Source organism: Aotus nancymaae, unplaced genomic scaffold (genome assembly GCF_030222135.1).
Source record: "Aotus nancymaae isolate 86718 unplaced genomic scaffold, 86718_ANA_hifiasm-v0.15.2.pri h1tg000007l, whole genome shotgun sequence".
Taxonomy (NCBI): Eukaryota; Metazoa; Chordata; class Mammalia; order Primates; family Aotidae; genus Aotus; species Aotus nancymaae.
The window spans coordinates 8,146,237-8,166,549 of record NW_026988418.1 but is presented as its reverse complement, the minus strand read 5'-3'; the positions used below and the strand labels follow the sequence as shown (position 1 = coordinate 8,166,549).

The 20,313-nt window shown below is 52.3% G+C and overlaps 1 protein-coding gene across 6 annotated transcripts in view; it reads right to left on the bottom strand.

Moving 5' to 3' along the window:
* Window positions 1-20,313, bottom strand: part of RNF220 (ring finger protein 220) — a 252,881-nt gene that overhangs the window by 3,163 nt on the left and 229,405 nt on the right. For 2 of the 6 annotated variants that reach the window (XM_021673335.2, XM_021673338.2), the window contains 7 exons: window positions 16,030-16,072; window positions 12,777-12,898; window positions 12,282-12,414; window positions 3,736-3,832; window positions 3,447-3,533; window positions 3,252-3,307; window positions 3,040-3,118 (listed from right to left, as the gene is read on the bottom strand). In XM_021673335.2, coding sequence (XP_021529010.1) covers window positions 3,040-3,118; window positions 3,252-3,307; window positions 3,447-3,533; window positions 3,736-3,832; window positions 12,282-12,414; window positions 12,777-12,898; window positions 16,030-16,072 — 617 coding nt within the window. Of the gene's footprint in view, window positions 1-3,039; window positions 3,122-3,251; window positions 3,308-3,446; window positions 3,534-3,735; window positions 3,833-12,281; window positions 12,415-12,776; window positions 12,899-16,029; window positions 16,073-16,204; window positions 16,446-20,313 lie in introns of those variants that run through there. The other 4 variants (XM_064372284.1, XM_021673337.2, XM_021673333.2 and 1 more) reach the window with 4 other exon arrangements.

Sequence of the window (20,313 nt, the reverse complement as noted above, 5' to 3'; positions counted from 1 at the left end):
CTGCAATGCTGAACAGGGAATACCTAGGACTCTCATGGAACCTTCCCACCCTCCTAAAACAAGTGAACAGGACCGAGGAGAGCTCACAGAGGGAGAAGAATGCTTCCTGGAAGAGTACAAAAGATGGTATAGGAGATTGGCCTTAGGGAGTAATAATGATCATACAAATAAAATAGCTAAAATTTATTAAGCACTTACTAAATGCCAGGGATTGTACTGAGAGATTGATAATTACTATCTTATTTACACCTCACAAAAACCCCATGAGAAGATTCTAATATCTCCGTTTTATATATGAAGAAACTAAAGCACAGAAAGATTAAGTAGCTTGCTCAAGGTCCCCACAGAGTCAGGGAGATGGGATTCAAACCTGGCAGACTGATTCCGTGATCAACTGATAACTATGTGATTGACCATGACTATACTGGCTACAGCTAGGAGGAAGTGGGGCCCCAGGCCAAGGGAATAGCAGAAACAGAGGCTAAGATCCCAGTCTGGCTAGAAGGCCCATGTGTAGGCAAAGTACTACAGTGAGAAGGGAGATGGTGTGCAAGAGGGCCTCAAATGCCACACCTGAAGGAGCTGAAGATTATCTCGTGGGCAGCAGGAACCTGCTGAGCATGCTGGAAGAGCAGGGTACAGAACAGCTCGTGTTTCACAGATGTACTCAATCAGGAAGCAGAGGCTGGACTGAGGTGGGGGAATCACAAGGGAGGTAGACTGTGGGCAAGGACAGTCTCCCGGGGGCACCTGTTCTGCAGTTTAGGGGAGACCATCAGCTTAGGAATCTTGAGAGCTTACAGGTGGTCTGTCACTGCTGGATGGGAGTGGTAATGGAAGCGCAAGGAGGGTAGTGGTCACATTTCATGGGCAGTAACAAACTTCAATCTCTGGTCTTTTTCTTTTGGGGAGCTAGCAGCAACACAGAGCACTGACTCCTTAGTGGCTGTGTCCCTGTATCAGGGACACTTAAATCCATCACCCTAGGGTCCATGACTCTCTCTGCCTTGCCTCTCTCCAGGGATGCCAAGAAAGGCTCTGACTAGTTCCTCCTGGTACTGGCTGATTCCCTGGGGGCTTCCATTTACCCCTCTGGCTCTTTTAAGCCTTTACCACCCCTTCCCCCTGACAAGCATCCAAATAGCAGGCTCCTTCCCTGGCATTTTGCACAGTGCCATATGTGCCATCCCCATCTGGATTATAGATAAATTCCTAATAAGGTGACAAGGATTTGTAGCTGTGCTCCCTTCTACTCCAAGGACTAAGCTGAGAAATTGCCTAGTCCTACATGTTTATTTCAAAGATGGGGAAACTAAGGCCTGCAGCTGGGGGCAGCCTACCCCAGAATGGAGAACTAACTCCTAGATCCCAAATCAGAGAACTAAAGCTGGAATGGCAAAAAAGGATGAGGCCAAGAGAGAGCAAAGCCATTTCCCATGCAATCTCCAAGAGCTACAAGGCCACACTGAGGGCCAATAACCAACTCTAGAGAGCCTACCTATCCTGGGTGTGGTCAGCACACACCTGCCCTCTGATCTTTGCTCTGGGGAAATACCCAATCCTCCAACTCCTGGTCCAGGATGGCTGTGGGCTATTCCTGAGTCCCTCCAGGGCATGGGGTGGGGATTCCTGGAGGAAGCCATGGCATCCTACGTTTCCCTTTCCCTGAGTGGTAAAACAGATCTAGGGTAAGAAATAGAGAAGTCGCCCCAATCTCAGCAGATCCAGACCCAGTGGAGAGCTCTGCACATGACTGAGCCAGTCTCCACCTCATCATAGAGATCCCTGCCTATGGGTGCCTGTGCTCACACAGGTGGGACAGAAATCCTGGCTTCCCCAGCCTTGGGTGGGTTGTACCTTCATGGAAGCCACTGGCTCTGCCCCTACCTCCCCCTCGGGCGCCATCCCTGATTAATGATCTTGTCTTTCTGATTTATGAGCAGCCCCTCCAGATGAGGGTGGGTGCCCCTTACAACCCCGCCCGCCCCGCTCAGCTGGAGTAGGAGAGAATTATTAAATAAACATCCATACGTCATTCCTCCCCCCCCACAAGCTGGTTGCGCCGAACCCGTACGGCCCGCTCCGGCGCTGACACGGAGCAGCTGCGGTGATTCATGGGCAGCCGGGCCCTGCGCCGCGGCCCATACATCATGCCAGCAGCACTCGCGGCCCCGGCCGAGATAAACTGATCAACCACAACGGACTGGAATGAATTTATGACAACACAAAATGGAGGGAAACAAATGGGAGGTGACCCTGGGCCACCGACCCGGCCCTGCACCGGCCTGCAATCCACTCTCCTGGCAGAAGGCAAGATGGAACACTGGCCCTGGAATGAAGAGGCTGCCTTTTAACCCCAGGCAACCTAGCTGCAGTCAGAAGGTGGAGTGGGTACTGGAGTTAAGCAATGACCAATGGCAGCAGCACCAGGCAGCCTGGACTGGACAATGCCACCTCTTGAGGCCAGAACTGGCCTTCCTTAGGCTTCTGGAAAGGCAGGGAAATGCCCAGCTGATAACAAATCCTGTGGTTCCCAGGGATCCAGGCCAGGGGTTGCCCAGCCCTGGGCAAAGTGCTAATGGATCCCTTTTCCTCTGTCAGAGAACCCAGGCCAAAAATTCCTACCAGAAGTGATGAGACCCGATGTTCCTGCCTAAAACCCACTGCGAGTGCCACCCGGGACAAGAAAAATGAAACCAATTTAGCTCCCGATTAAGAAACAGAAACTGGAGATGAATCAAGTGCGCCAGCTGGGCTGGGCGGCCATACATCACATTCCCTGGGCGGAGGCCGCCGCAGCGGGTAGGCAGGCGGGCGGACTGCTCCTCCCTCCGCCAAGGCTCCTGGGGCCGTGGCCCAGCGATCAATTCACAGAGTCACGCTTAGCACCAGCTGGGCTCCACTGTCGGCTGTGTGCCCAGGGCAGCAGCACTGAGCTGCACTTGGGAGGCAGAAGCCCTGGCAGCAGGCCTTCCTGCAGCAAAGCGCCCCTCCTCCCAGTACCACTGTCCCAGGGCCCCCTCTTGGCCAAACACTTACTTCTCAATGTCACTGTTCTTGCAGGTCTTCTGCATGGCCTCCTGCTTGCTGCTTTCACCATTGCTGGTGGATGGCATCTCTGCTGGGACAGAGGGGCAATTCACACTCCAGCCAGACTGGGCAGCACAGGTGAGGGGTTGGGCTTGAGTCAGTCACCACTATCCAGGGATGCCACCTCTCCCCCATTACTCCTAACCTGGGGCAGGACTTACCATCACTGGCCCATTTAGAGAACTCAGGCGTGATGCGCGTGCTGGGAGGGCCGCCACTGGAGGAAAGGAGGAAGGAAGAACGAAATCAGGCCTGAAGGCAGGCAGGACAGCCCTGAGGGTCATTACTGGGTTGACCCCTGCCTCAGGGCTTCCTGTCTCTCTGCCCCACCTGCCCAAGCCAGTGCCCACACTTGCTTTAGGACTGCGCCCCGGAGTGCCTCTCTTTCCTTGGCTTCACCAGGCTCCTCGCCTGTGCAGGGGATGACGTCAGCCTCCGTGTATCTGGAGTGGTGGTCAAGGACAATGGATCCTAGTTTTGCAGCAGGCCATAGGGTTGAATCCTCAGGAGAGCGTGCTTCTCCTGGCCAAAGCTGAGACTCTGGCCCAGGGGGTGGCGCAGGTGAATACCAGAGAAAGCTACTTTTCTTATTCTCTGTGGCCTGCCCCATCAGCCCCGCCAGCCCCCACAGTGCTCCAAGGATACTGTGGCTTCCCATACTCCAGAGTGTCATCCCCATCGACATCCAAGTCAGCATCACTGTCCGGGTTCTCTTTGCCGCTGCACATGATGAAGCCAGAGCCTGTGGGAAGCAGGGTGTGAGGAGGACCTGGGGACAATAAGACTAGGCCAAAGGTGCCCCTCCTGTTGCCTCCAGGTAGGGGTTAGGCTTTGGACCTGATAAGGCCCAGAGGGAAACTTGGGCCTGGGATATATACAGCCAGATACTTCAGTGCCCCTGACCCTGACATTTCAGGCCTTTCACTCTGCAAACCTCATCTTTCTCTGCCACTGCATGCTGCTCCAAGTGGTCTCTGCTCATAAACTAGCCCATTCATACATTATGTCATGTCCTTGGGGGCCACTCAGCCCCAGGCCTGCTGTCCACCTATATTCCAGGTCTAGGAAGAACAGGAAGAGGACAGAAAAATTCAGTTCTAGGAATTTCACAGGAAAGGAGCTGGGCCTCCCCTATGCCCTATTATCCATCCTGACAAGTCCATCAAAGGAGAGAACTGGATGGCCAAGGCCAATCACAGCCACAGAGTGGTACCCCCGGCCAGCATCCTGATTTTGGCCGCTAGGTCCTTGCCAGCAAAAACACCAGGCAGCTGTTCAAATATTTGGTGTCTGAAGCGCCTGACATTAATTATTCATCTCCACCTCACTCAGCCCAGATTCCTGGACAAGTGCAGTTATAAAGGGATTAAAAAGGGACAGACGAGGGAGGACAGGCATGCACACCTACTTCTCAAAGCAGTCCATGAAGGCAGCCAGGCTGGGCGGAGGTCAGGCCACGGGCCATGCAGGCGGCTGACCCTGAGGTGCGTCTAGCACAGTCACAGGACGACTCTCAGCTCATGCGGAGGGGCGAGCTGCAGGGGCTACACCAGGCCTGCTCACTTGCCAGGTGATCTCTCTGACTTCCAGGACTGCCCTTCCTGATAGCCCAGGGTCAAGGGCTACAGAGCTGCTCCCCTCAACTTCCCACTTCTTCCCAGTGGGTCTCAGACCACACCTCACTAGACAGCACAGCCCTGCCAGGGATAAAAGACTCTGTGGCTACTGGGATCAGCAAGGAAATCCTTAAAGTGAGGAAGCAGCTCAGTGTTCTGCCTGATGATATCAGACATTTCTGCTTGTCCATTCTTTCCTCTCAGGTCCTTATACTCTCATTAGGGTATGTCCTGTAAGGGGTCCTCAGGCCTCCTGTCTGCTCCCTCATTCTGCTTACCAGTGAGTTCTCACCACTTTTCCTCCTGCTCCAAACCCATCAATGGCTCCCTACTGCATGCACAACCAAGCCCCAGCTCCTCAGCCAGATCCGGGAAGATCTGGGTCCATCTATGTCTCTACTCTCGCTCTCTACTCATTCACTCCGTAAATGCCACGCATGTGGACACAGAGGCTGCTCAACAAACCCCAAACATACCTTGCATATCCTGCTCTTAAGACCCCTGCTCATGCTATTCACCCCATCTGGAATGTTCTCCATCTTTCAAGCCCTGAAAAACACTGAGTCTTGATCCTTCTCCCTTCTAACCCCACCAGTCTCTGCTCTCACACAGATACCACCCACCCCAAAGGTAAGCAGCACTGGGAAAGAAAGACGCCGGGCACTGCCTGGGCTCCACCTCTCCCTGACAGTCCTCATTTGCCCTCTATCCTGAGGCACTGACACACTTGAGGCAGCAGGCAGGTCAGCAGCAGGGCCATTAAGCTGAGAAAACACCAAGTTACATCTCTGTCTCCTGTTCACAGCCAGGTGTCCTGACAAGCAATTCCCGCCTTGTGGGTGAGTGGCACCTCTATAAACCCTCTGACAGTTTGGGAGACAAACTTCACCATCAATCAGAATGTAGCTATCAGGTTCACTTACAGCTTGCGGCCCCCAAGCCCCGACAACCCCCCTTCCCCAGGTACACGCAGCTCAGCAGCCAGCCTCATCCTCTGCTCAGCCTAGTTCTGCCTTATAAGTGGAAAGCAGAGAACCCTAGCACCACATGTGTACCCAGTTATGGCTCCATGGCAAAGCAGAGAAAACAAGTACCCCAAAGCTGCCAGGAAAAGCCCCAGCTTCTCAACATGTAAAGCAGCCCGTGGCCTGAAGTCCTTTTCTCTGCAGTCTTACTGCCTACCATGCCTGGCCCAGGACTCATACTCCATTGAACATAGCTACTGTGGTCTCCCAAATCCTAAGTGCTTTCTCATGCCCCCATGCTTCCGCACCTCCTGCTCTCTGCCTAGAACCTTCTCTCTCCTGGTCTACAATACACATGCTTGCTCCTTTGGTGAGTCTGACTCAGCCCAAACGTCCCTCCTACCATTAACTCACAGTGCCTGCACAGAGCAGCTGCTCTCTAAATCCCTGCTAAAGGAAAGAACTCTCACCTCAACACCATTCTTTCCACCTCTATTGGGCTTTTCCTGTTTGTCTCCATGCTGAGAATAGAGAGCTTCAAGATCTGATCCCTATCCTCAAGGTGCTCTGCGTGGCGGATGGGGCTTCCCAGGTTCTTATACACAGGTGTCCCTTCGCTGGTGTCCACCCAGACTCCTGTGTAACTCCAAAATCATATTACCACATATTGTCACTGTCCCTTACCAGACAAGAAGCTGCAAGGTCCCATGTTTGACTCACTGTTGTGATCTCAGCATCACCCAGCAGAGCTGGCCAGGCTCATGGCTGGTGCCATGCAGCACATCCTAGCAGTACTGGCTAAACACTGGTGACACTGCTCTATTAGTTCCTAGTTAGCTGGTGGCCTGGAGAAACCTCTCAGGACACAACTTTCCTTATCAGATCCCAGCTCCCAGCTGGGCAGCAGCTTTCTGTTCCTCTGGCCAGTCAGGCAGGATGGACAGCACGACACACTTTGCCAAAGAAAAGGCCTCTGCCTCTGGTCTGAGCCATTCACTCTGACCCTGACCCCTCCTCTAGCTGAGACAGATGTTGGGAACCTCTCCCTACCCCCACAGGTGTTCAGAACAGGCTGCTGCCGTCAGTTTCACTCTTGTGCTGCCCCAGCCTGCTCCAACCTCTTTCCCAGCACATTAAACTTTATTTTCTTAATGAAATGTCACTTGCTGACTTCTGGCAGAATCATAATAAAAAGAAACGGCCATAAAGCCGTTTTATGCAGACAGCGCCCCCGCCAGCTTGCCCCCCCTCCCGCTTGGAGAGGAAGGCTCCACAGTCATTTTATGTTCTCAGCTGCTGGAATATCCCAAGCCAGTACTCAGAGGCAAGATGGCACAGACAGCTCCTTTCCAAGTCTCTGGCTCCTCTTCCACGTAGCTCCAGGGATAACAGGCAAGCTGCCACTCCTATTGCTGCTATCCAGGGAAGGAACTCAGCTCCCCGGACCTCCAAGATGGCCCAGAGTACCCTTCAGTCACCAAGGAGGCCCCCTTGCTGCAGTTCTACCCCATCTTAAAGTGGCATAAAGGCCTGGGCCCCCACCCATAGGCAACCTAAGCCTGATAGTCAATGATACTCAGTAGGGTAGTGCCAGAGTTGCCCAGTCCTGGCAGCGTGGGAAATGCAAAAAAAAAAAAAAAAAACCCTTCTCCTCAGAGTGAAAACTTAGCAACAAAGAGGGAGAGGGTTAAGTGCAGAAATGAAACATAGGTCTACATTTTATAAAAATGACTCTTCTCCCATAAACTCATTTCTTCCTGGGTCATTGAGAAGGGAGAGGAAAAAAAAAAAATCAGTGTTAATTTAATCAATTGATCAGATGATCGATTGAGAAACTGGAGATGTCCGTTTACTGGGGGCAGTATCGTCCTGGAACCTGAAACCACAAAAAAGGAGCCATTGATTTCCTCACCTGCTGCTCCCAACAAAACCAGAGCCCAGGGAGAAAGGAGAGTCTCGGGGCCCTCCAGAGGCCTGTGCTCTCCAACACGGAGGGCAGGGCAGCAGCTTCCGGAGAGTTTTACACTGGAATTAGTTACAGATGCAGTTACGGTGTCTTGTGTAAACGCCATCGATTGGGGAGCTGACAGTCTGGGGAGCTGCGATGCGGGACAATCAATCGGCCGGCAGTGTCACCTGCCACCTCGCTGAACAGTTGACAATGCAATTATCCAGTGTGGAGGCAGGGAGTTGGCGTGTGTCAAACGCACTTAGCCACTTTCCGGGCCTCCTCGATAACGTGTTTCACTGCCTCACGTCAGGAGAGACGCAGAGAGACAGACACCGTTTAAAACCATTGATACTTGCTCCTTCTGCCTGCACTCCCTCTGTCCTAGCTTAACAATTGTGTTCCAAAAGGCGATTAAATCCCGTCAGCTGCCACAGGGGACAGAAGGTGCCTTGCACCTTTCCTCACCCCTCCCAACAGGCAACAGAGATAACTAAAGGTGGTGGGGAGTCAGAGGGCAGCAGCTCAACCCTCTCCACTCCAAGGCCGCCTCGAGCAGTGTGCTGTTCCAACACCTGCCGCTAGCTGGACCAGGAGCAGAGCTGCACTGGGGGACATTAGCACCTGGGGCTCCCTTCTCTGGAGAACTGGCACACCAAAGGAGGCAGCAGTTAGGGCAAGGCCTATGTGCCCATGCCTTGGGGTTTAAAACACCTCCCATACTTCTGGCACTGAAGTTTTATCAAGAAATAGCCAGATAAAAGATTTGTGTCAGGCTGGATGTGGTGGCTCACATCTGTAATCCCAGCACTTTGGGAGGCCAAGGCGGGTGGATCACCTGAGGTCAGGAGTTCGAGACCAGCCTGGGCAACATGGTGAAACCTCATCTCTACTAAAAACACAAAAATTAGCCAGGTGTGGTTGCATATGCTGTAATCCCCTACTTGGGAGGCCGGCTGGAGAATGTCTGGAACCTGGGGGGTGGAGGTTGCAGTGAGGTGAGATTGTGCCACTACACTCTAGCCTCCAGCCTGGGTGATAAAGTGAGACTGTCTCAAAAAAAAAAAAAAAAAAAAAGATTTGTGCCAAAGCTGCTCTGCCTGTTTGCTTCATGACTTCTCATTCAGCTACTTGGAAGCAGCTTAAATCTAAGGAACTCATGAAAGACAAGAAACACCTCAGGTCAGGATCTGGACAGGGCAGAGACCATGCACTGCTGACTGTCTTAACACCCTTTTCCTCCCTACTCACTCCACCTGTTTGGTTCAAAGGGGCTTCATGCTGGATTTTAGAAATGCATTCACCTCCAGGGCTTAAAGATACAGTTGCAGCCTTCCATTTCCTGTGAAGCTTCCTGGGAAATTCCTCCATCTCACCACTCTTATGCCCACATCATTGCCACCTGACTTGAAACCAATCCTTCCCATGTCCTCTTTCCAGCATGTCCCTTCCAGATATGAGGAGCTCTGGTTCCCCAAATACAGTTGGGTGAACTCTCACTAGAAACCAACACACAGGAGGGACCAAAGCTCACCACTGTAGGCCTCTTCTCCAGGATCCAGGAGCCAGATGGAGGACAGGAGAGGAAAGGTGTGGCTCCTGAGTCACACACCTCCTTAGACTACAGGTGGAAGCAGGCTTGTCTTAAGGGCTGTATGGTTAGGTTTCCCCTGTGGTCTGCTTCTCTAGCCCAGAAGCCCCTTGCTCTGCCTAGGTTTGCCATGGTGCCCAGGAAAAGCATCTTTTTTCCCTAACTGCGGATCTCTTAGTGGAATGTTGGGGACATACTAGGCTCTGCGTTTTGCCCTTTATGAAAGCAGCAGGAGCAGGTTAGAAAATCTATGGTTCTGAAAGGACAATCAACAGCTTGGGCACACAGCTGAAGTATTTCTTCTAGAATTGGGAAGGTCAAAGTGCCTCCAAGGCAGCAAAAATTCCTCCCAACTTACTTTCTTGAAATAAAACCTATTTCCTTTAATCTTTTCAAAACTCTAATTCCAGTGGGACCTACTTCAGTGCTCACCTGTTCTGTCTGGTTCTTTATTTTGTCCTAAAATACCAATCCGAGCACTCCCAGGCCTGAGCTATCTGGAGCTCCTCCTCAGTAACCCCAGGTCACCATCTCTAAGACTGTTCCCCTCAGTCGAGTGTCTCAACCGAAACTGTTGCTTGCTCACTGCTTCCCACAGCAGATTACATTTGAGGTAACCGATCCGATCCATCAGACCAACCCCAGGGGGCCTGGTGGGAAGCTTTGCTGAGGATGACGAAGGGGCCCTAGTCTGGGAGGAGGGATGGGGATGATGGGATACAAGAACTTATCTGCAATTCTTCACTTCTTTCATATCTAACAAGGACAGCAATCTCTGTTCTGTCAGCACGCACAGCGCAGTTTAAATGGGCCTCGCCACTAGCCTGCTCATCCTGCCTCTGCCTCCCTCTCTCTGAAGTCGGCTGGGCAGCTTCTTCAGCTGGCGTTATCACTCCCTCTAACCGGTCTTGGCAGGCAATCTAATTCCTCCTGAAAAGGTCACCGCCATTTTAACTGCCTTTCAATCACATTAAGCACGCGCTGCCCGGCTTGCGGCCCGGCCCGCCCGGCGGGCGATCAATGCGCTGCACTGACACCAGCCCGCCCGGCGGGGCCACACCCAGCCCCCCAAGAGTTGGGGCTATCGGTCCTGGCCAGGGAGGGTAGGCTGACAGATGGCCAGCTTTTGCAGACAGGACTTTGGGGGAAGAGGCAGTAGGGATCAGCCAGGGCCTCCCTTTGATAGCCCCCCCACCGAGGAGCCTGCCTCCTCCGCTCCACTGTGCCCCGCTCTCTGCCTCGTGGCCCCCGCTGATCTCACTGTAAAACAGCCTTTCAAGTCTGCCTGTCTTTTGACTGCACTAAGCTGTTTAAGAGGCGGCAGCAGCTTCTATCAGGAAAGCTGGAGCAATTCTCTGCAGATAAAGGCACCTCCGGCCCCTGTTCCCTCTTCAAGTCTCACTCTCATTCTCGCTCTCCAAATCGCTCAAAGAAAAGCCCCCTTTGAACTCCCCTCAGGAATTCTTGAAAGGAACAACCTCACAGTGTAAACACTCAGGGAAAACGGATACCCGCCCAGGGCCTAAGAGCCCTTCACACTGTTCTGCAAGTGCATCCCAGCACAGGGGAAATACTTTGTCAAATCAGCAGGCCCTTTGCAGCTTTATCCTCCACAAGCCCTGTCTGGTGCCCAGAAGCCATCAGGCCCAGGTCTATGCCAAGGAACCTAAGAAGTCGCCACAGCAATGGAGGATGTTGCAGCTGCCAACAGAGCTAACCCAGAGCGGCACGCTGGAACCGACCCTGCACGGCTGCCACCGGATACCCCTGTGTCCAACTCACAGGACAGATGATCATCAGCTCTGCTGCTCACTCTTCCAGGGCCTCAGACATTCTAAGGCTCCAGTACAGGATGAGTGAAATGGCATATTAACACTCTCCAGCTCTGGCTCAGGGAGACGGTTTGATCCGACTAACCTTCCTGATTTATATATTGGCTTGCCCCCAAACGCTTGGGTAATGTGAGAGAGGCCCAGAGGCATAATGTCCCATCTGGGCTCTTAGCCCCTTCGTGGAGCCAGTCTGCACTGGACGGCCCTGCAGAGACCACTCCTCAGCACCTGCCCAGGTAGCATGGCCCCAAGGAGGCAGAGAACTCCTTCCCAGCTGCTGTGAGATTCCCCAGGGACCATACACAGCAGTACTCCCAAAGGTGTTGCCCAGAGAACGAGAGGCAGACGGGAAGCAGATTGGCTCACTTAATGACCACAAGCTGCAGTACCAGCTGTGCTCGTGCACAGAAACAAGAGAAGAGCTGGAGGCCAAGAGGCAGACAGCTCCCCCTTCCCCTGCCCAAGGCTGGGGAGTTTAACAAGATGACACTGACCCTGGGCACCCAACCAATTCTGCTGTCTAACCTGGTGGGGGGTGCCAAGCCTTGCCCCTCCAAGGAGCTGGGAGGGCACTGGAGACGGGCAGGCCCTGCACACTCCTTTGCAGCAACTGGGGAGAGCCCAAGGGAAGCAGGGAGCAGCTGGGTCCAGGCCCCTCTTGCTTCAGGGCAGAGGGCGCCCAGGGAGAAGGGTTGGGATCAGAGCTAAAATTAGATTCACCAATGAAGCTCAAGGGAGGTCAAATTTTGCCATAACTCACTCTCTCCTCTGTAACTGATTTCCCTGACATAGGGCTGAAGAGGAGGAGGAGGAAAATCCAATGTGTTTGCCTGGAAGCCCTCAGGGCCCCCAGTGCTGGAGGTGTACAGCAGGTTGCTGGATTCTCATTTATCAGCCTTAAGAGGGATGGAGTGATAAATGCATAACCGTCCCTTTAATATTTTATGCAGGTGCTAACGCGGCTTGGCTGTCACCTTCAATGCATCACCCGAGGCTGAGAGCCCCCCTCGTCATTCCTAGCTTGCAGCCTCACAATTTCCCCACCCAAATACATCCATTTTAATATGCACATCACAGGCAGGCAGCATGGTCACAAAGGAGCCCCACTAGCAGCAGTTCCCATGTGGTGGAACGGATGGATGACCAGCCACCAGCCTCGGCCTTTTGGCTCCCAACAGAGGGATACCCAGCAGAGGCCTGGCACCAGAGTGCCACTGTCTATGTGTCAGCTGCTTGTACCTCGGAAGCCACCTTCCAGGAGAGTGGTGGCCCGTATCCGTTTCTGCCCACACCACTCATACTCCTCAAAGCGGTTGTTGTTCTCATGCTCGATGTCCACAGCATCATCCTCAGCAATGCAGGAGCCTTCCCTCTGTGAAGAGCAGAGCAGGATCATGGTGGGCCCAGGCCTCCCCACTTGCTCCCCAGAGCCTGCAACAAAGGCACAGCTCTAGCCTCAGCTGTGGTGTGCCAAATGGGCCCTCAGCTCTAGGGCTCCTTTGAAGCAAACCAATTTAGAGGTCAAAGACCTGGTCCTCTTCCCAATAGTTTTCCACTAGAGCCCAAGGGGGGAATGAGTGAGAGCGAAAGCAGAGGGAGAGCACAGTGGACAGAAGGGAAGAAGCTGCTGAGACCACATGGAGACCCCAAGAGCCCACAGATTCAGGGGCAGTCAGCAGCTAGTGTCGAGGGAAGGGAGTAGGGAAGAAAGGTGGGTGGTGATGGCCCCTCTACCTTAGAAAGGCAATGCTCCACATGCCTACTCATCTCCTGCTCCGATCCTGCCAGGGGGCGGTTGCACAGGGGACATACCTGCCCTTCATCTTGCTTCCTCCGTTTCATTTTCCCAATCCGAGCTGCATGAAGAAACCGAAAACAAAGCACAGAACAAGCAGACGGTCACCGTAGCCCCCAGGGTTCCAGTGGAGCTGACACATCCTGACCTCTTTCCAGCCATTAGCCTTTTTATTCAGTGCCTGATCTGGCCCTCATCTTGAAGTACCTCCTGTTCCTTTGGGGACTGGGCTTTGCCAAGAGCACCTGGGAGAAGACTGGTGCTAACTAAGCCAGTGAGTAGGTCCACTCTTTGGCCACAGCTGGTGCAAGGTCTACCCATACCTTTCTATCGGCCATGTTCAATAAGAGTCCAATGGGCAAAGACACTCCATGTTGCTAGGTCTCAATCCAGAAGGCCAAGACCATGAGCTCTTTTGGTGTCAGGAAATACAACTCTAAACAGCATCTCTTGGCCAGAACCTAAGGTCCCTCCAGTGACCTGACTTGGCCTGCTGTTCACTCATCAACTAAAACCTCTTTTTTCCTGGGCCAAGAACCTGGAGGTACAGCTTCTAGCATCCCACCTAGAATCTCACCAGGAAGAATTTCTTGATGCCCACAAATCCCATTTTACAGAAAAGGAGACTGAGGCTCAGTCATAAAGGTAAGAGGGTCTGGGTCAGACCTTTGGCAGCCAGGTCAGAAGGCTCAGGGAACCCCGAGAAGGCAGCCCTTATTGGGCCCACCCAAACCTGTTCCATCATTTCTAATCAGTACAGAGGGGCTGGCAGGCCCTGGAGGCAGAGGGCTGCCTGCCATGTTGTCCCGCAGGGGGCTCAGTTCCAAAGTGCACACTGCAAGCCCACAGCACTGCTAATTAATGCTGAGCGATGCAATCATTTCTAATTAGCTCACTAATCCCTCTCTGCAGCCCTCCTGTCACTGAAGCAGGAAGGGGTCAAAACAAGAAACTCTGTTCCCTCTAGTCCCTTCCAGAATGCCACAGCAGGATCAGAGATGGCTACTCTGGGACCAGATGGATGGGGAGTGGGTACAGCCAGCCAAGGAGGGAAAGGTTCCCCAATGCAGGGCCAGGAAGAACTTTCTCATGGACAGTGACCCTGATGGGAAGCTCATGAATGCAATCTACGAAGGGAACACAGGTGAGAGCTGGTATGTTACAAATTAGAGCTTCTACTGTGTGTCAGGCTCACAGCCAAGTACCTTACACAAGGTAGCTCATTTACTACCATTTCCTGAAGCTAGATTGCATTATTCCATCTTAACAGATGAAGAAACCTGAAGCTTAGAGAGATTAAGGCATGTGTCCAAGTAGTCAAAAAGTGGCAAAGGCAAGATAGGAAACCAGGCCTGACTTCATAGCCGAGAATGACCTCCTGTTCCAAGGGGACCCTGTAACTGAGCAGCATCAACAAACACTGGCCCCAGTGAGTGCGCTAGGGCTCCAGCGCCCGCCTGATCTAAGTCTGAGGTAGGGAGCTACTCCAACTCCAAAACAGAGCGACCCCAGAAAGACCCAAATCGAAAGGAAAGCTACCACCCTGCCAGAACTGGGCATGTAGACCCAAAGAGAAGAGACCCAGTCCATCTCTTCTATTTCCTGTTTTCACTATAGGTGTCATGACTATGTCCTAGTGCCCCACTTGATTTTGTGGACAAAGATCCAGAACTCTTCACTTTGGCTGCCCTAACTCTTAGAATCTCAGACTTAGGTAGCCTTGACACTCTAGAGCCAGGGCTGGGACCGAGAATGGATGTGAAACATCAGAAAGGCATTGAGCAAAGGACTCTGAGAGTTCTAGAAGTGTAGTATGAAGCAGTATGCCAACACAAAGCTTCCTCCCCTACCATGCCTAGAATCCAAGGGAATGCCCCCCTGGTGCTGATGATCCCACAATGTTTGATGACTGGATAAGGAAACGAATCTCATGGAATGGTCAAGAAAGGCACAATACTGGATGCACTCCTTGCTCAGGACACACAGGCCAGCAGATGATCCATTCTCCCTGGAAAGCACCCTGATGGACTGGGTTTCATCTGGAAATTCTCGGAGAAGCAAGGCAGGTTTGGTTTTTACCTTCCACTTCTGAACTAAGCTTACTAAAGTGTAGTAGGGAAAGTTCTGGTCTCTATCCAGAGGCTACGTATGAGTAGGAAGAATCAACGCATTTGCCAAGGAGGTAGCATGGTGTGGTTGGAGAAACACGGGCTTTGGTGAGAAACACACTTCAACTGAATCATGGCTCAGTTACATCCCAGCTGTGTGATTTTAAACACACCACTTTCACCTCTCGGAGCCTGTTATTCACAAAAGGTGTGTAGTACTCCTTGCAGAGGTGTTGTGAGAAGTGAGAATGGTGCTTAACATGGGGCCAGCCCATCACGAATGTTCTCCCTTTTCCAGACTAGGGCTCAGCCTGGCAGCAGAAACCAAGCGGTAAGAGCTGGGGATCTTGAACTCCGTGGCCTCTCTCACTTACCAGCTGGCCCAGAGACCCTAAACCCCTTACAGCCAACCCCCAGATACCACACCCCGGTAAGCACAAAAAGCTAGGATCATTCAATTGTATTCGGCAAACAGGAATGCTCCAGTGGTTTGAATCCAAAAGTGGGGCTGCCAGGTAGTGCATACACAGCCTGCTTTCAGAGAAGGCCTCTAAGAGCTGTCGAGCCCACGCTGATCACCTTTGTGAAATGTGGGCCGACTGATAACTCAAAGAGCCCTGGGATGAGTTAGTTCCTGTTGCCGTGGGAACTCCAGATCTCACTGTATTGTCAAGTTTCAGCAGAGAGGCTGTATTCACACTACTGGGCACTGATTAAAAACTGGAAGAAAAACATTCTCAGCGCCCTGCAGGTTTGTATAGTGAGGTCCCAGCAGTTTGCAAATTCAAAGCTGAGCTCCCGAGTAGAATTGTGTAGCTTGTTCCTCATTCTCCGGCACTTATTGCCCCCCAGGGTTCTTCGGGGCCTTTAGAGAGGTTTGGGCAAGAGCTGGGAGCCATACCTCCATTAGACAGACGGGGAAACTGAGGACGGCAGCTTTGCTTTGCACATACTCAGGCGCTGTGACTGCGAAGAAGCCAATGGGCCCCAAAGTCGAAGAGACCCAGGCAAGCCAGGAGCTGCAGGCAGTGAGGGAGGGAGGAGGCCGGGGGTGGGGCGGAGGGAGGGGCCGGGCAGGACTCACCATTCAGTCGGGTCTGCCGGTTGGCTCGCACACGCAGAAAGGTCTGGGAGAAGATAACGGGCAGATGCAAGAAAAGAAGAGATCGTCAGGTGCAGCCTGGAGTCTTGGACCCCGCCCCAGCACCGGACCCCCGACCAAGCCTGCTCCGCCCCAAACAGCCCGTAAACAAACCTACTTCCTCCCTCCCGCCGGCCCCTCTGCTCCGCCGGCCGCTCCGGGCTCTCGGCATAGCCGCCGGGGGCTGCTCTAACGGGACTCCGTGGCCGCTGCGCGGTGCCGCCCCAACCCCGGCTTCCGGCGCTCTGGGCTCCACGGCCGCCAGGCCGGCGAGGGCAGCGATGCGGGCGGATTCCCCCCGGCTGCCCGGCGGCGGCGGCACTTCAGCTCCCAGCGGCGGCGGCGGCCATGTTGGCCCTGATCACGTGACCTGCCGCCGTCGCGCACTGGGGGTGAAAGTTCACGATGCGGCTCGGGCTGCCGGACCAAGACCAGGAAGCTGCCGCTTGTACTCCGGTAGTAACCGGCAGGGGCCTCCCCAGGGTCCCTCCCACCGCCCGTGAAACCCACCCACTCCAGCTTTAGCGGCTGCGAAGTCCTTCCACCGCACCCCACGCCCCCTTCCGCCGCAGGGCTTCTTCCGCCCCACCGCCGGGCCCCGTCTGCCGGCTCCCGCCTCCTACGCCTGCCTTCCGCGCGTCTGCCCTCGAGGCAGAGGCATCACGTTGGCCGCTTTGCAGGGGGTCAGGCGTCCGAATTCCGGGTAGTCCATGGGTGATCCCCGCCCAACCGCTAGGCCATTCAGTTCTGTTATTAGAGGACTCCCCAACATGTCTGTTGTCTGCTGTACGGCCCCTGGAGCTCCCATAGGCACTGCGTACCCACACGGCCAACACTGAACTTGGTATCCTCCAAACAGACGCCTTCGTCTTGCGTTCCCTATTCGTAAGAGGAAGCCACTATCTAAAGTGTGCCCACAAAGGAAAGTTGAGAGTCGCCCTTGACCCTACTTTCTCCATCCCTCACACTCAATCCTTTTCTGGATCCTGAAAGTCTACCTTGAAAGGTCTCTAGTTTTCCATCTCCACCTCTGTATCTCCTACTCATCCTTTCCCTTATGTAAGAGTACATCCATCTCTGCGCCCTTATCTCTTGTGTAAGTTTTTATCAGTGGACTGACCACTTCAGGGTTGGGTGTGTGTGTGAGTTGTCTGGGCGAACCCAGAGCCCAGGGTGGTGCTTGGCATAGGCAGGTCAGCCCTGGGTTTTTCTTTCATGGCTGTACCTACCTTGGTTGTCGTTGCGCTCCAGTTCATACATAATCTTACGAGCGCTCTAAATTTGCAGCTGTTTTCCGTCTCATTTTTTGGTCTCCAGCTTCTCTCTCAGCAACCCCTCCTCCACACTACACACAATGTGATCTTTCTAATGGGCAAAATTAACCCTCTCCTTCAAATCCTTCAGTGGTTCTCCAGCGAGATCTGCAACCTGGCATACAGGCCTGCCCTTTCTGCCTCTCCAGACTCTTCTTCCACTCCTGTTCTCTCCCTTTACACTCCTGACACTCAGCTTTGCAGAGCTAACTGTAGCTCTTTGAGCACTCGATGCTCTGGACTCCAGGCCAGATAGCCTCCGTGCCCTCCAGTATCCTCTGCTTGGTTAACTGTTGTTCATCCCTTAGGACTCTGGCAAGACTTAGTTTTCTCGCCCAGGCCTGGGTTTGTTGCCTCCTCTGAGTTTTCACAGTTCCACTGCTTCTCTCTGATCATGTATATTTTGACTATTCGTTTACATATCTGTCCCTTGTACTTGGAGGTCATCTCTAACCATTTACCCAGCACAGCGTCTTGCATGAAGGAGACATCAGTGGTAAGGGGAGAAAGACTTTATGAGATAAGCCCTGAGCCCAGTGATGGGCTGGGAAATAATCTCGGATTTAGGGCCAAACAGACTCAAGTTCAAGTCCTAACTCTGTTACTTACAATTTATATGTTCTTAGAAAAGTCAATTCTCCTTTCTAGTCCTATTTCCTTGGTAATACATTGGGGGTGATGAATACAGTTGCTATGAGGTTTAAGTGAGGTAATGATAAAGAGGGTTAGTCAGCAGGGTCTAAGTAAATGAGAATTCAAACCAGAAACCAAGGTTGGGCACGATGGCTCATGCCTTTAATCCTAGCACTTTGTGAGGCCAACGCAGGAGGATTGCTTGAGCCCAGGAGTTCGAGACCAGCCTGGGCAATATAGTGAGACCCTGCCTCTATAAAAAACAAAACCCGGAAACCAATACCCGCTGCTTTCAAGGCCTAGCTCAGTGATGTTAAAAATCCAACACAGCTGAGCAACTGCTACATGCCAGGCCTTGTGTAAAGAGCAAGGAATGGGATACCCAGCTAGTTCCTGGGTTGTTTTCCAGCTTCATCTACTGACTTTCCTTGTATTCTACTTTCTAACTAAACCAAACTGCTAGCAGGTCCCCAGATACATCATTCTGCTACACCTCTGTGTTCTCTGTACATAGTGTTGCCTTTATCTCGAGTACCCTTTCTTCCTTATCCACCAAGAGAACTCCTATTCCTTCTCTGAGTCCCTTTTCAGTCATTTCCTCCTGTGTGAAGCTTGCTCTGGTTTTCCCTTTTTCTACTGTGGTATCCTGGAAACTTATTCTTTATTGTTATTATTATTATTTGTATTTTTAGTAGAGATGGGGTTTTGCCATGTTGCCCAGGCTGGTCTCGAACTCCTCAAGCAATCCACCTGCCTTGGCCTTCCAAAGTGCTGGGATTACAGGCATGACCACTGTGCCTGGCCCCTAGAAACTTATTTGTACTCCTGTCACAGCCCTTGAAACACTGGACCATAATTATCTGTTTGCAAATCTAACCCCTTGAAGGCAAGGACACAGCTGAGCATGAGTGAGTACTAGATAAATGTTTGAGTAAAGGAAGGTAAGACAAGGTCCTTGCCTTGGAGAAACTCCAAGTCTAATGGAGTCAGATTCATTGTGAAAGATTAAGTATGGCCATAATTATTTGCATCTTCTATCAAGAGCTGCATTTCCTCATCCCTTGATTATGGGCTAGCTTTGTGACTTGCTTTGCCTAATAGAAAGTGGTGGAAGTGGTGTGTGAGTTCCAGATTCTAGGCCTCAAGAGGCGTTGCAGCTTTGGCATTTACCCTCTTGGTGTGACACTCCCTGAGACTGCTAAGTAAGAAAGCTGACTGAACATACTGGAGGATGAGAGGCCACACGGAAGAGAACCAAGACACCCAATCTCCCAAACATGTGGTGAGGCCATTTTGAACTTTCCAGCCCAGCCAGTCCTCCAGGATGAATGAGTTGCATGAGTGAGGAAATGTCCAGTCAACCCACAGAATCATAAATAATGAGTCGTGTGAAGCCACCAAGGTTTGGGATATTTGTAGATAACTGAAACATACTTAAACAGATGATCACAATATAGGGTGATAGGGGCAATAACCACGACACACAAGGGTCATGAGATAGCTAATCCAGAAAGGCTTCCTAGAGGAGACGATTTTTGGGCAGGATTTGGAAGGACAAATAGAAATTTGATGGAGTGGGATAAAACAGTCCCGTTAGAAGACATAGCATGTCAAAAAACATGGAGGCAAGAAAGGAATGCCTCATCCAGGGAGTGGTTAGCATTGGGAGTGGTTGTGAGTTCAGTGAGCATAGCCCGTAGGATTCATGGAGGACTGTATTTGGAATGGAAGCTGGAAATATAGGTTGAATCTACAACACAGAAGGCCTTGCTGCCATGATAAGGAGTTTATCTTGTAGAACACAACCTAGCTTGGTTTGTCCTTAAGGAGGTGTGCTTAGAGTCTAGAACAGGGTGTTGGGTCTTAGGCTTCAGAGATCTCTAAGTGGTACTGGGATGGGCTCTACAGCTTTCCTCACTTCCTGAAGTTGTATGTATAATACTGCATGTGTGTGTGCCTGTGTGGTAAGCAGAAACGTGTATTTTTTTTTTTTTGAGATGTAGTCTCGCTCTGTCATCCAGGCTGGAGTGCAGTGCCGCAATCTCAGCTCACTGCAACCTTGGCCTCCCAGGTGCAAGCAGTTCTCTGCCTCAGCCTCCTGAGTAGCTGGGATTATAAGCACCCGCCACTATACCCAGCTGATTTTTTTATATTTTTAGTAGAGATGGGGTTTCACCATCTTGGCCAGGCTGGTCTTGAATTCCTGACCCCATGATCCACCCACGTCAGCCTCCCAAAGTGCTGGGATTACAGGTATGAGCCACCATGCCTGGCCATATGT